Raw genomic sequence first — 15,527 nt, 5'->3', positions numbered from 1 at the left:
TTAATCCTCTGAAGCAGGTAGAGAAGACAAGCAAATTATCTCAGATGTTTTTTAATACTTTTAAATTATATTTTAACATAACCTTACACATTTTCACTTGTGAACTCAGCAAGCAATTGGCTGAAAAACAGGATTAAGATACAACCACTTTCATCCATCATTAATATCATCAATGTCAGAAATTAGATTTCATTCCTGAACTGATAACGTTTAATAAAAATCACCAAGACCACTTTAGAGAATTCTATGAAATTCTAAATTAAAAGCGTTACTCAACAGCCTGTTCTGTAATACATGAGTTTAACAGATATTTCAAGTCTCTCTCAGTTACATTAAAGAAGTATGCAGTCAACTACAATCAAAGTTAAAACAAAAAAGTGCCTGTGATCTAAGGATCATTATTCCAGATCTGTTGTGAATCAGTGAAAAGGAGAGTAGCAAAGGACATACCTTGGAACTGCTCCCAAAACAATCAAGTTGGCTTTTTGTTTGTTGTTTCCAATTACAGCATTTTTCATATCTCTGTAAATCCAGAAAGAAAAACAAACCCTGGTAAATTATGCTGAGGTATTGAGGGCTTAATCTATAGAATTTACTATTTCCATGAAGGCTTATCAAGTAGACTTCCACATGTCCATGCTGCACCTACAGGACTGAGTAGGGCTTCAGGGCACAGTTTCCACAGCCCACAGATAAATACCCCAGAGCTCTGGGATTCCATTACATCCCAGCTTATGCAAGTAAGCAAAAACCCAAACTATCTCACATGCACACCAGACATGAAGAAGTCTCATTATTGAGGAAAACTAGATATACTGGTTCTTTGTGCCCATATATTCACTAGAATTCTAAAAGAAAAGAACACTATTGGTTGGGAAATCAAATGTTGGTAATTTAAAGTATTAACTGAATATTCTACTGGGTGCAGGAAAAGACAAGCTGGGGGCAAAAAAAAAACCGAACAAGGAACCGTCACCAGTCTCCAGAGACCAGGCTTTCACTCTCCTCTTCACCACAGGCTTCCTTTTGTGAATTTCAGCAGGACACCTAAACATCTGTATGTCAAAATCCCAGGAATAAAGTGGAAACAAAAGCATTTTCCTGTCTGAGAGTTACTGCGAGGTTAAATACATTAAAGGCATTCATACTATGGTAAAGGAACAAGGGAAGCATTTTGGAAAGAGGACACTGGCTGCACACACCAAGAAGTCCTATGAAAATGTGTGGTTTGCAACCTTGTTGTTCAGAAAATTGCTACTGCATCCTAAAAACCATCACCATCTTTTTAAGATTTTTTTTTCTTCATATGAACACATTGAATATATATCAACATCCAGAGAATCTGAAAGAAAGCTAGCAACTTATGACCAGTTTCAGAAAAATCAAGATGACACATTTCTAGGAAACTTTCTAGTTGTAGGGACCTTTATAAGAGCAGAGAACAAAAACAGTCCAACTTCAGATAATTCTTTATCAACAAAAAACAAAACTAGATTGATTACAGTGTTAGTAGTTGCAAAATTGATAAATTAATTACTGGCTAACTATGTCCATAATTCATTCAAATAATTTGGGAGCTTCAGTGGTTGCTTTAAGTTAGCATATTTTCTTGCCACTGTATCACTCTTTCACCTGCTATCTGCAAATTTTAAGAGATTTAGAGTAGCCCTGTTCTTTAAGATCCACCCTGGCCCACATGAACACTACACAGTCCTTACATATCCATTGAAAGTGCAAATTCCACTGCAATAAGCAGCTGTCCCAAGTGTTAAACTCACTTCATTAGAGTTACAAAAAACTTCTCAGCCAAGGCAGGCAACATCCAGACTGGCATAAACAGAACCTTTATAAACCTCAATTAGTGAAAGGTAATTGCCCGTCCTTTCTGAAGTAGTTCTCCATGTGACTCACTCTCCCATTGCATACAGTTACCCGGCCACAGAAGAGTGATCTAGGAATTTTAAGCAAATGGATGCTGCCTAACTTCTCAGTTTTGGCTAGTGATCTTGGAGCTCCAACAAGGGAGCTGCACTAACTGCAGCTGAACGCTGAACTGCAGTTCTGTGTATCTCTTAATACAGGCAGAGTCAGGAAACTACTTGACTTGTCAAGTGAGCCATTACTTAACAGGAATATGCCTACCCAGCACACAATTTTACACAGCTGAGTATCAGCAGAAAATGTTGGACCTTTCTGTTCTATCTCCCCTAAGTTTGGTAACTTTACACCACAAGACAGGAGGTAGAGGAGAAAGAGCAAGATCAGAAGACAGGCTAAGCTAGAAGCCCAAGAAAATTTAAGGAATGGAAATGAAGATTTCACTAAACTCAGAAACAGTACTTCAGTGGTTTCTATGCTGAACGCTTGATATAAAAGTATCCGGGTCATTTTAAAAGGTTTTTAAAATACAAAAGTCAGTCCAAAACAGTGGCAGAAGCAATGATCAGATGTCTCAAAGGAATGGAAACTGTAACAACAGATGTGCTAGATTCAGGTACTAAACTGCTCAGGCCACTCTAGGACTTCTAAAAAGGCTACCTCTCCCTGTTATCCTTAGGCACCAGCTCTCAAAGTCATCAGAAAGGCTGCATCATATCACGTATCCACGAAGGCACCTTGAGAAGCTAAAAGAGAAGGCACTTGCCAAGCACTCTGAAGAATTAACAAACAGATTTTGATGACATTTTAATGCTCTGCTCAGGTGATTTTACACATTATTTTGTGTTTTAAAAAAAAAAAAAACAAACCAACAACAACAAACTTCTGTGACTCCTGCACCAACTCCACAATAGAATGGCTTGCTAACCTTATAACCATTTAATATGTAATAAGTACTGCCTATTAGAATTTGATTTAGAGACCCTTTCAGAAGTGGCAGGAACATGGCCAAGTTCCATAACACTCAAATTGAGAGGTTTAGTGAGGTCACAGTCCTGATCTGTAAATGATTCAGATGAGTTTCTCCATCCTAGTTCATAAAGCTCCTCAGAAAGGTCATGGCAGATAGACAAGAAATATCACAAGCTTGAGATTTCTGACAAATCCAACACATGTACATTTGACCACTTCAACTTGCAAGCAAGTAAAATACCTTCAAATTGGTAAGGTGACTAAAAACTGTCAGATATAGGACTCAAAGATCACCATGTTTGTGTGCATTATGCCTTGGCACTCCCAAGTTCCGTGCCACACTTAGCTCTTCAGATTTGCCACTTACAGAAATGAACCTATTCAATACACAGGAAGCAGGTGGATATGGAAACCAAGAATATCCTCAAAACGCCATAATCCAGTGTTGAATAATAGCAGACTTTTCTTTCGTTTACCATGAAAAATAATTATGATTCCACATTACATTTTATGGAGATTTTCTTGATCAGAAAGCTAATCTCCTTAAGAAGTGAAGTACTTTCGTTTACCATGAAAAATAATTATGATTCCACATTACATTTTATGGAGATTTTCTTGATCAGAAAGCTAATCTCCTTAAGAAGTGAAGTACCACCATGTGCTGTCCTAGTCTACCAGGTCCTTGGTGAATCATGAACCTTGGAAAAACTGAGAGCAACTCCTTTATTTGAAAACATCATCTCCAACAAGTTTGAGCTTGACTGATTTCAGATCCAAGATGACATGAGATTCATCCAAGGAGAAAAAGCAGTAAAGGTCACTATCTTCTACAAGACACAACAAAGAAACCTCAGAAATTTGTAGTCCAAGACTGGGCACCCACTTTATTTCGAATGTCATGCCCACTGCTCCCATTTCCTACTGTGAAAAGGAGTCCTTGAAACGAGGAAGAAGGAAATGGCAGCAAAAACACAATTACAAAGAGATGAGAACTTCAAAAGAACAACTAATCTGTGGTGATTCTAGGCCTAATCTGTTAGAAGACTATGATCCAGAAGAGGGAGATACACAGGCTTTCCAATAATCAGCTCCAAGCTCTCAGGCAGGTTATCAACCCTACTGCCAGGCAACAGCACAGTGTGAGCAGCTTCAGAAGAAAAATGCAGATCTTACGCATGTACCTAGCACATTCCAGCACTACTTAGTTTCTCAGCCTCATAAAGGTAGCTTTCTATAGAGCCAAAAGACAAACCATGAAGCTTTCATATGACAGAGTTCTTAAGATGTATTTGAGGTTGGTTGTTTTTTCGTTGGTTTTTTTTTTTAAATATCCTGTGTATTAAATCTTATAGTTTAGATTCAAACTAAATTCAAACAAAATAACCTGAATTACAATAATTTTAATGCATAGATTTAAAATCTGACAGCTGATATTTATGTCTACATTTACTATAATGCAATAAAGTAATTTATGTGGAAAAAAATTTCAAGCAGGATAATATAGGCTGCCAACAATAAAATATGGCAAAGAGATCCTAGCTAAGCACTTGGAAATATTGCTTTCTGAAGTGCTAAACCAGCATTTCCCATCTCTTATTGCTTCTTAAAGAAATAAAAATATAGTTTCATCAGTTCAATCCTGCGACCACTCAGTTTTAAGTTATGAAACTAACTAGAGACTGGAAAAGCAGAAAAACTTAATTTCTTTCCCCTTTTCTCGAGTTTGTAGGAAGAAAATATCAGGTGAGGTTTATCAGCTCTAACAATCTTTTGGAACATAGCAACCTAGAAGCAATCAGTTCAATTAATTAGCTATAAATAAAATGCAATGCATGCTAGTTTCGTAAGTGTATTAGCACAGTATGAGTGTTTAAAATAAAATATTTTAGGAGTACATTAAACTCATTCCCCCCCCCCCAAAAATCTAATTTCCATCCAAATGCAGCTCGACAAGAGTTACAAGAGGAACTAATCTGCCAATTGTGTATGAAGTTAATATGTTTTTATTCTGATGCTTATCAGAATTGTGTAATTGTTTAAAGGCACCAGATATAGCCCACTTCAGAGAAGCAAGAAGCAATATTAAATACAAAGGCCATATTTTACTCACAAATTGTTAAGTTTTAATGATTCCTAGCCAATAAAAAATAATATTATGAAATATCTAAGTCCTGAAAAAATTAGCATTCTAGTCTGTCAATGTAAATTGTTATTGTCGAAGCAACTTAAGGTGCTGAACTTTCAGAAATTATTGAAGTTCAACATCTTCATAAAGCTGATTCTAAGTTTGGGACTCCTCCCACAAAAACACCAGAAGTGTCCAGTAGTTAGTGTGCAGTTCTCTGATTCCCAGCTGAGAAAGAACAGACCTCTAAAACATTTCTAACAAGCCCCAATACCTGCACTTCTTCTGCAAAAGAGATCATGAGAAAGCAATATGGATACATGGACTCCTCAGTGAGAATTTGGTTTTACCTACATTTTTAAATACAGTAAATCAAGTACAAACATAAGAAATTTTAAAATTCTAACAGAAAGCCTTGGAGCTTTCTTACGTCACCTTCTAGCAAAGCAACACAAAAGATCTTGAAACAAGCTAAAGTGACTTGATGAGGAAGCAGCAATAGGAACTACACAGAAGAGGGGGAAATAAACAGCCTCCATGGTATTTTCTCATCTTATGTCTTTTGAAAATAGAGTAGGTAGCCATATTTAAGAGGTTCCAAGACAGAGAAGGATATCAAACATGAGATGGACAATCACAGAAAGAAAAGTAGTCCTAGACACTTCAAGCCAATGCTTTCACTTTTAATATGAAATAGTTACAAGAGATTCCGAGACAATTACGCACACAGAGGAAGCATCCAAAACAATGCATTGTCAGACCAGAAGATTTATCTACCAGAGGCTGATCAAAATTGCAAACAACAGAATGACACAAAGCATCATTCTGAAAAGGTTTTCGAAAACTCAAAATGCAAGTATCTAAAAAGCTGAGGTACTGGTAGCTGATACAAGGACATAGCTCAAATAAAAACTGTCTGCACCAACTTCAGGAAAGTTTCTAAGTTTCAGTATCATATGAGCAAATGGTACCTGGACTGGCTGGACTCAAGTCAGCAGCTAACTGCGGAGCTAACATTTTGACAATTATGCTTTCTATAGCTTTTGCCTCCTCTTCCTTCTCCTTTCCTCCCACTCTCCCATTTTTATGGACAGATGCAAAACAATCAACAACAGGAATTAATGACAAATTTTGCATGTTAAAATATGTCCATTGTTATTTTGACAGAATTAATTTCTAAGATGGACACTACTATGGCTTGAATATCTGTTAATTACCCAACAAGTGAGTGGTTTTCTACACCTTTAGCAGGGAACATGTTTGTATTAACGTGATTACTAGTCCAACTAAGTGAATAAAATGTTAAAAACTCCTGCCAACTCAAGCAAACCACAGAAATCACAAATTAGCTTATTTTTAAGGTTAATCATCAGGTTGGGAAGAAAAGTTTCAAGATTTCTAATCCCATCAAAAAATATCAGTTGATGCAAAGAAAAAGATGATTTTACAGGAAAAAACAAAGTAGCACACAGAGACACTTACTCAACTTGTTTGAGTTTTAACACTTAGAAACTGTTACACAATTAACATACAGTGCAAACTAAACAAACTCAACATTTAAACAAGGAAACGCTAAATCCACGGTTGCTCCCCATCTTAATTCTGTACTCTCAGACACTGCATAAAATCAAAGTGCTGTAGAAAAATAGCATATGGCTATAATTACAGCAATGCAGAACAGTAGAATTTAATATACATAATGCTAAAAGTGATTGTTTAATCCAACTTCTCCATATCACAATGCCACAGAAACCGCTTGAACCCCTATCTGAAGTATCCTCTTTGGAGAGGCAACTTACCTTGTCATAAGTATTCTTGCCAAGGAAAGTCTACCAAATAGAAAGGTAAGCTGTTTCAATGATCCATACCTGTAGTTAGAAATATTTATACCTTATTCCTACCCTGAACCTAGCCCAGTTTCTAGTACTCATCTTGCTCTGCGTGTGTGACAGACTGAAGAAACCTCTCATATCAAACCTTTAGTTTGATATAAGAGCTTACATCAGTCAATTCACATGCTAGCCTTCTATATCAAGCTCAACAACTTAAGCTCTCCATGTCTTTGGCTGCAGTTTCAACTCAAGTTCCTTTCAAATCTCTAGGCTGACTAACATGGGAGATGCTGCTTTTCCCACCTCTCTCTCAAGCATGTTTCATTGCCTCATCCTTTGCACTGAGTCTGGAAATTGTGCTACAAGTTGCATGAGATCACTAATCAATAGAAAAATTGCCTACTCAACCTTAAGAATGATGTAGCTCAAATTTAAAATGCTTGAAGTCAGTGGAGGATGGGAGTTTAGCTAATTTTTATTATGTAAACATTTTAAACTAAAAAAACAAAACCACACAAACCATAGCTAGAGGTCTTTATTATCAGCATTTCAATTTCAGCATCAATCTCCGCTATTTAAATAAACTAGGTCATAACAGCAAAGAGAAGTGTGGGGAAAACAGCTGCAGTTCAGCAGAACTCTCGGAAAATGAGAGATCTCCTGCTCTGTGATGCCAGATCAGCAAAATACATTTTTCACAGCTATCCCAAAACAGCCAAACCACATGAAAAGAACAGCCTTCACCACTGTTGCTTCAGATGAATGACCCAAACCATGAAATATAAGTAACTATGATAGACATTTAAAAAAAAAAAAGTATCTCCCCCCAGGGATATTTCCCCTCCCTGGATGAAGTAGCACCTTCAGCATTTAGCAGTATATTCCACAGTTGAAACAAAAATTAAATGAAATTTCATTAAGCAAAGAGTCATCCTGTAACACTACATTTTTCTAGCACTATTTTTCATTCACTGTCTCTTAATTTAAAGTTATTTTTGTCCATTCTCCCATTTCATTATCAAAAGAATGTTCTCCACCACAAGTCACTCACATAGAGAACTCTCAAGTTTCATTCAGTACAGGAAAATACCTTAAAATGGCCTTCCAGCACCTGCTTAGCTGTTCTCAGATGTGAGCTTGTAATATTGTATGACACAGTCCACTTCAGCTTAGGCCAGCAATTACTGAAGGATCACCAAAACCTGTTAATTTGACATAGCTACTACCCATTAGATTATAATAATCTAAAGTCTTTCCAACGTGAAAGTATAGCCTCAGATTTTTAGCTCCAAATAGCTATCAGCTAAGATGATGTACTGGCCTCCATATGCTTTAGTCATGCCTAAATTCCTTTTTCAAATGGGTGTTAATAAGTGCTCACTAAGACAGAAACTCCGTAATTTATCTATATCCAAATAAACTCTCTCATTCTACATATGGGGGAGTTACTGGACATTTCAGACAATGCATGTTTGAAGTATGTTTTAGCAAGTAATTCTACCAGCTAGCCTTCCTGCTACTTTACAATTCCCAAAGAAAAAATAAAAATAAAAAAAAATCTCAACACATTTAAATCATCAGTTCAGCACCAACACAGCACACATGCTGAAATCATTTTAATCAGCTGGTAGACAAATTAATTAGTAAACACAGTTCTGTCCTTTGAATGTTACTAGAAATATCAACCTTTTACAGGGAGCTAGCCTAAAAGAACACAGTTCCATACTGCAAACTGGAAGTGAGCTTGTTTTGGAAAGTAAGTAAATTCAATTTTTTTAATGCTGATTCCAATCAATTTGAACTGGCAGCTTAGAAGCAAAAAAATCAAACTCCAAATATTAAGAATCACAAACTTGGTAGCATTGCTGATTTTGTGGCACACATCCCTCAGGCCCAACCTCTAGTTCAGTCTTAATAACACCCCACACACACCCCCAAAGGGCATAACGACTATTTCTCCCTCAGCTGCCTGCTACATTTTGCCCTCCCTTACAGGCAACCACCTCTCCTCTGCATTTGTCTAACAGATTAATAAAGTTAAGTTAAACTCTGAATGAACTCAGAGTATTCAACTCTGCTCAGCTTGAAGTTTGCCACTTCTAACTCAGACCTCGACTTTTGTGACCAATACTCACTTGATTTTCTCCAGTACATCAGCTAGTCTGATAGAAGTTGTTTCTCCTCTCTCATCCTACTTACAGCCTGAAATCATCACAGCAACAGTATCACTTCTCTGAAGTTGGCATCAAGAGATGGATTTTAGAGAAAAGTGGCTTCATGCCCTCCTGAAAGGCAGCACTGAAACAGATTCATTAATCATCAATCCTCTCTCACAGACTCGATGCAGCAACTGTAAGGCTTGAAATATTAAACAACCCTATTAGGCTAAAGACTGCTAGCCAAATGTAATACGTATACCTAATTTCCTAAAGTTTAGCCCACCTCTAAATATTACACTAGGAGTCACAATACGTAACAATTTACTTGCAAAAAAATAGTACTATGCATTTGTACCTTTTGCTGCATTATAAAGAAAGCACAAAAGTGAGAAAGTATCTTATTCTATGACACGAACACACTTTCTTCCTATTGCATCTTCCTCTCTTCCCTCTGTTTCTATACTATTCTTCCACCTGACTCTACAAAACCTATTATATTGAAAACCACTCTTCACAGAGCACTACTTAATTCTCAAATGATGTTTGAGGCCTTTCATCTTCTATCGCTCTGAAAAGTTTGTCTAGCTATTAGATTCCTCAGCTTACCTCCTGAAAGGGAGAAATCAACAAATGGAGTAGTGCTCCTAGCACCCTCTCAGCCTCACCTAAACCTGCTCAAATTTCTGTCAGATTCTGCAACCTGAAGAACAAGCTTTCAATTTCCAAGCCACAGAGAACCTATCCTGCAGTTCACAAAGTATCAGCAGAAGAGACTCAGGAGCCTCTTCCTTCACCACATGAATGACACTGCACAAAAACAATGCTTCAAAAAATTACATCACTTGTTCTTAGCCAATTAGACCTCAAAGTTCCCTATTGCATCTGAAAGAATATGCATTTACTACAGAGTACTGTCTAGGCGATAACAGAATCAAAAATGTACAGAGGCAAAGTATAACAGGAACAATCCTCTAAGGACTGCTCTGTTTCCACAGGGCCATTCTGGTGAAAACTGAAGCAAGGGAATATGCAAAGAATAAAACATGGCTCCCGCAGAAATTTTAGGTTTGGAAGTGCCCATTGAGAGACTGAAAGTATGATTGCATATGTTCAGGACGCACAATGTGAAAACAAGTGCTGTTCATTATTTAGTCTTAAAGAAGGACATGAAGAACAAGAGGCAGAAGCAGCCTCTTTGTAACTGTCTGAAGGGGGTACCTGTTGCTCCATTAGAACTGAGATGGGAATTTCTTCTCTTCCCACTCCATGAAGCTGCCTCCTGTATTTCACACAGCTTTCCCTGCAGGCATGTGTGGAACACTGCACTGATGCCCTCATTCCAATTGCCATAGCTGAGAAATACAAGATGCTATTATACAGTCATCTAAACATGTGCCTGGAACATTTTTTTCAAATCCAAGAACACACAAATGAAAAAAGTTGGATGTAAAAAACACACACTGTTTGAGGTGTTCCCAATTAATTTCAAAGCAACCAACCACAAAAGAAATACAAGATAGGCTCCATGAAAGCAGTGTTACTACTTAAAAAATACACACTGTTTGAGGTGTTCCAAATTAATTTCAAAGCAACCGACCACAAAAGAAATACAAGATAGGTTCCATGAAAGCAATGTTACTACTTAAAATGTCGGGGGGGGGGGGGGGGGGGGGGGGGGGAACGGTTCTGGTTTGTGACTACCTTCTCATACCTTCTGTTTGAAGAAGGCAGAAACCAGCAAGCAGTACAAAACATCTTCAGTCAAATGCAAGTACAAGTCCATTGTCCCTTAGAGGAGCTTTTAACACATACCTAACTTTGCATCCAAGAACCTACCGCAAAGGTAAGCCCAATTACATCTTGGGCTGAGTCTTCAAAACATGGAGCATAACCACTAACCACTGCAGCACTGTCAGTCTCAGGGACCCTAAAAACATAACTGTCAGATTCAAAGTAGTCTGCAAGTTCTCAAATACTCAAAATCATACTGTGTAGAAAGCATATATAACTCAAATTAAATATACTGCATAGGTCTGTACCAGTATTCCCATCACAGCACTAGACATGCTCCCTGGAAAAAAGGAAGATACCATAGACATACACTTTGAAATGGGTTCTTCAGTACCAAGTGCCATTTCTATAGGATGTTTCTTTCATTTTCCTGAGAAATAAAATGCTCACACAAGTTTGGAAAATGCTTGTCTAGTAACTCCAGCTGGCTGGATAAGCACATCCATAAAGGACAGAAACAGCAGTAGCATAGGAATTCTCAGTGCACCACTAAGATGATTATTTACAAGCCTTAAAAGATGACACCCTCTGACTGCTGAGGAACAACCTGATGAGAAACAGTTGGGACCTTGAGTAAGCCAGATTTGTCAGAAAGAATGCTCCTTTCAAAACCAGCCCTTGAGACGGAATTACACAGCTCTCCATAAAATGATAGATTGCCTCTTTGAAGACATCAGGCTAAATGTAAGCATGACAAAACATCTCTCAAAGAAGCCCCTGACCACCAAATTTTAGAGGACAAAAATAGGCATCAGTCTTGCATCTGAACAATGTGGTCCTGAGCATAAGAGCAGGTAAAAAGCAAATGATAGTCTAAGGATCACCACCCAGAATTGTTTAAAAAAATAAATAAATAATACTGCCACACTGCAAAGCACAGGATGATGTTGTAGCACCTTAGGACAAATGATGCTCTTATAACAATGAAGAAATTTACAGAGCTATCTATGTTCTGCTCCTCTGCCAATAATGGCAAAATATTTAAGAGAACTTCTGAGAGAACACAGTATTTAATCCCCTACAATATCTGTTTGAGGTAGTCTATGCACTGTCAACACTAAATGTATTCGATAGCTGCATACCTGACATTAATGCTGACCTTGCAGAATGTAGTCAAAGCGTATTTGATAAAATTTGAACTGTAGAACAGTATGTAGAAGATAAAGGTTTAGAAGAGCACCTAAGTAGACACAAAGCAAACCTGTAAGACCTCTCAAGCATAAGCATGGCCACAATGTATAGTTTATGTTTACAGAAGGAAACTACCATAGTAAACCTGCTCATTTATAAAGACAGTAAATAGAAAGGCAAATACATACACTGCCATACAGGTGTGGGTGAAGATGTGGGCCTTGCACACTTTAAATAGTTCTCTACCAGGTACAGTAAAAGGCAGTAGTCACCCTTGTAAGAATCTCAACACTTCAAATGCTGAACTAAAATTCATGATTTACTGGCAGGTACACACAATTCTCCCCTTCCTACCTACTATCAATACCCAGATGAGCATGATAGAAATGATGTGAACAAAAGTTCTGCAGGAAACTTGACAGTTTGAAATACAATCAATAGAACCACATACAGCAGTACCGGACAAAAGGGAAATGGTTTCTCAGTTTTCCCATGAGGAGGAAAAGGAAAAAGCTCCTAGCCAGGTAAGACTTCACTGTCTATACAAAAGAAGATTCTGAACACAACCTCTCTGAACAATTCATGGGAAAGAAACGAAAAGAAGAGATTTGATCATTTAAATACTTTCAGAATATGTAATTAAAAGCTTTCTCAAGTCATAAGATGACAACTGGATTGGCATGATTTTCAAGTTCAAGAAGCATTTAGCTTTATTTTACCTTTATCAAACCTCATTCAGAAGTTGGTTTTCATTAAAATTACAAGGATGCAATTAAAAAAAGCCCCAAACTCAAGTTACTCATCCAAGCATCTTTAATAGCATATGAAGAACAGGACTACTGTAACTGAAGACAATCTGCAGAAACAAAGCCTGTTAAGACAGCCTATTTTCCGATCCTTGATATTTGTACAGTTCCATCAATCAAAATAAAAATCTAGGTCATCAGTATTTTCAGCCAGGATGCAGAAAAAAACCCAGCACATCTTAGGAATCAAAGATTTTCAGCAAAGTATGCAGAATATCTGGTAAAGCTTCTGACAGATGCTTCTGGTAGAACTTTAATCCTCTTCTATTCCACCCCAAATATCCGTTCATTCCAACTCCAATACCTCTTCAGATACCCTGAATTCAAAGTAAGAAGGCAAAGCAGTATTTTTCTGCCCAAACAGAATCTTGGACTGACAGAAATTTTTTATATATACACTATTCTACATTCTGTTTTTATATATGCACTTTTCTAAATTGGACTGTTTCGCACCCATCCACCAATATTCAGAAAATAACAAATCTACCACATAGGATTTGCTCAATGTCAGGAAAGATAAATGCTCAGAATTAGGATTTTAACCAGAGCAGCACAAATATGGTTTACCATCCAAATCTGCCCTTTGAAAGCTATTGTGAAATAAATTGGTATTTTCTTGTCTTTAAATGCAAGAAAAGCATCTCAGCATAGAATCCACTGACATCCATGGACAAGATGAATAATTTCAGATGTCAGCTGAGGCAAAGATACTGCCTAAAACTTTTGTTTCTGGAAAATCAGTTATACTTCACAAGATACGAATTAAACACCTCAAAAGATAGGGAAGGGATTACCAAGGGTTGTGGGTTCCAGTCCTTTGAAAAGAAAGAAGAGCAGGGAGGGAGCGCCACCCAGGGCTCAGAGCATCTGCCAAGGAGAAAAGAGGGGCTCAGTCAACCCACTTGGACATAGGATGACACATCCTTGCCCCTGGGACCATCACACCAGCCCTTATGAGTAGTGGACTAAGAAGGCCAAGGAGTAGAAGCAAAACCAGACTCTCCTACAGGGAAGAGTTAAGAACCTGTACATAGTTACGGTGGTGTACCAGAAATTCTCGTACAGGTAAGGGGGTATTTCAACCAATAAAGTTTCCAGGACAGTTTTATGTATGTTGTGTTTTTCATGTTATTTCAAAGGGACACTAATTCTGATATGTTGCCCCGGGACACCTTCTGGAATAATTTTTTTCATCTGCTACTGGAAAACACCTCAGACTGTCTTAAGCAACACAACCGACATTCTTGACTTTTTGATCCACTTGGTCCTTTGATGTCTTCTGATGTTTTGCTAGATAGCCACAGCCAGCAAGTCACTGGTAAGCCTGAAAAGGTCTGGTTTCACCACCAAAAGTCAGTCCTGGGCAAGGACTTGTTTGCCACATTGCTGTGTGGTTATAATGGAAAGCTTATAGCCCAAGGACAGCAAGAAAACCACCAGATCTTTGCACGAGTTTTACTACCTATTCAGCAGGGCAAGTCTTCTATTCACTCTTTCAGTCATTACCCCTTATCACTGGCATGCAACAGCAGTATTGAAATATAATTTGCATCCAAATTAATTTCTATGGAAGCATTTTCGTTCAGCTCGCAGTTCCCATCAGTGAGACAGAAGCCATGCATAAAAACAAAAAAAGCCAACACTCAGGCATGGCAACAGGGGAAAAAGTAAGAGACAGGTACACTGACTTGGCAGTGGAATAAGAGAAAGGAGTCTCAACAGACCTGGAAGAGGAGCAAAAGGTGGCCAAAAGGAAGAAAAGTATCAAAAAAATTTTTGAATGCTCACAGAACGTTTAATCTCATTTCTGGCAACTGGAAGGCTGCGTTATGAACCATATACACTACAGAGTGATAGTCTGCTAAAACAATACTATCATGTTTGCATTAAAATTTTCCAAGAAGATTTCTCAATAAAAGATAGGAAGAGCTTCTTGCCCTTGACATACAACTCTAGTGGAATTCAAGTAAACCTAGCCTATGCGCAACCGACAGCCCAAGTGTGTTTCAGATGACTTACATGACACCTTGCAGGACTTTCTGAGGATCGAGGTCAAATAATCTATCAACATAGTGGCGGCTACTAGCCGTTACTTCCTGCAGAGAAAAAAAAAAATTGTAATAGTTTATATAGTTTGTATCAGTTCATATAATGGCAGACAAACAGGAATGGCTAACGCAGCAGCAAATCTACAAAACCTATCAGGCAAGACAGCGGCAAAACCACAGAATCATATTTAAATGTGCAGTATGTTACTGCTGGGCAACATCCACACAAAGAATTAACCCTGTGTTCAAGTGTGATTTAAAGAAAATGATGTACTTAATGTAGATAACAATGTGTTATGAGTGAAAGCAAGTTAACAGAGTGCTGTTAATGAACAGGGCACACAAAAGGGGTCTACTTCAGTTGTCAGCACTGCCTTAAATTCCAATTTTATTATGTTTAGTTACTACATAGAAAAAAACTAAATTCCTGAAAGAAAAAGTTTATAAGAGCAGTTAATGTTGCTCAAGAAGCATACCCACAAACAAGCTCTCGAAAATAAGGAAGCTCGTATCAAGACTTTTTCTGTAACTTACTTTATCATAACGTATCTACAAATTTCAAAGATTGTCCTTCTATATACTGTCCCACGCAACTTCAACAGGGACAGCAGCACAATATTCTCCATAATATTCCCATAGCTACTTTATAAGACAAAGTGAACTCTCTTCTCAGCAACAGGACCATGCTTGTAAGCTAAAAATTTATGCACCAATGATTTGTTGTTCCTTTTCAGAAGATCCAAAGTTGGAGATGGCAAGTGTTCCAAAAAAACAGGGGTGGGAAA

The 15,527-nt window shown here is 37.7% G+C and overlaps 1 protein-coding gene across 7 annotated transcripts in view; it reads right to left on the bottom strand.

Moving 5' to 3' along the window:
- The window catches only part of ARMC8 (armadillo repeat containing 8), an 82,160-nt gene that overhangs the window by 65,009 nt on the left and 1,624 nt on the right, over positions 1 to 15,527 (bottom strand). For 4 of the 7 annotated variants that reach the window (XM_076341739.1, XM_076341740.1, XM_076341746.1 and 1 more), the window contains exons 2-3: positions 14,714 to 14,790; positions 451 to 522 (exon numbers count right to left, since the gene is read on the bottom strand). In XM_076341739.1, the coding sequence (XP_076197854.1) occupies positions 451 to 522; positions 14,714 to 14,790 (149 nt within the window). Of the gene's footprint in view, positions 1 to 450; positions 523 to 13,488; positions 13,510 to 14,713; positions 14,791 to 15,527 lie in introns of those variants that run through there. The other 3 variants (XM_076341745.1, XM_076341741.1, XM_076341744.1) reach the window with 3 other exon arrangements.

This window comes from Aptenodytes patagonicus, chromosome 6 (genome assembly GCF_965638725.1).
Source record: "Aptenodytes patagonicus chromosome 6, bAptPat1.pri.cur, whole genome shotgun sequence".
Classification (NCBI taxonomy): Eukaryota; Metazoa; Chordata; class Aves; order Sphenisciformes; family Spheniscidae; genus Aptenodytes; species Aptenodytes patagonicus.
This window is presented reverse-complemented; position numbering and strand designations above follow the sequence as displayed.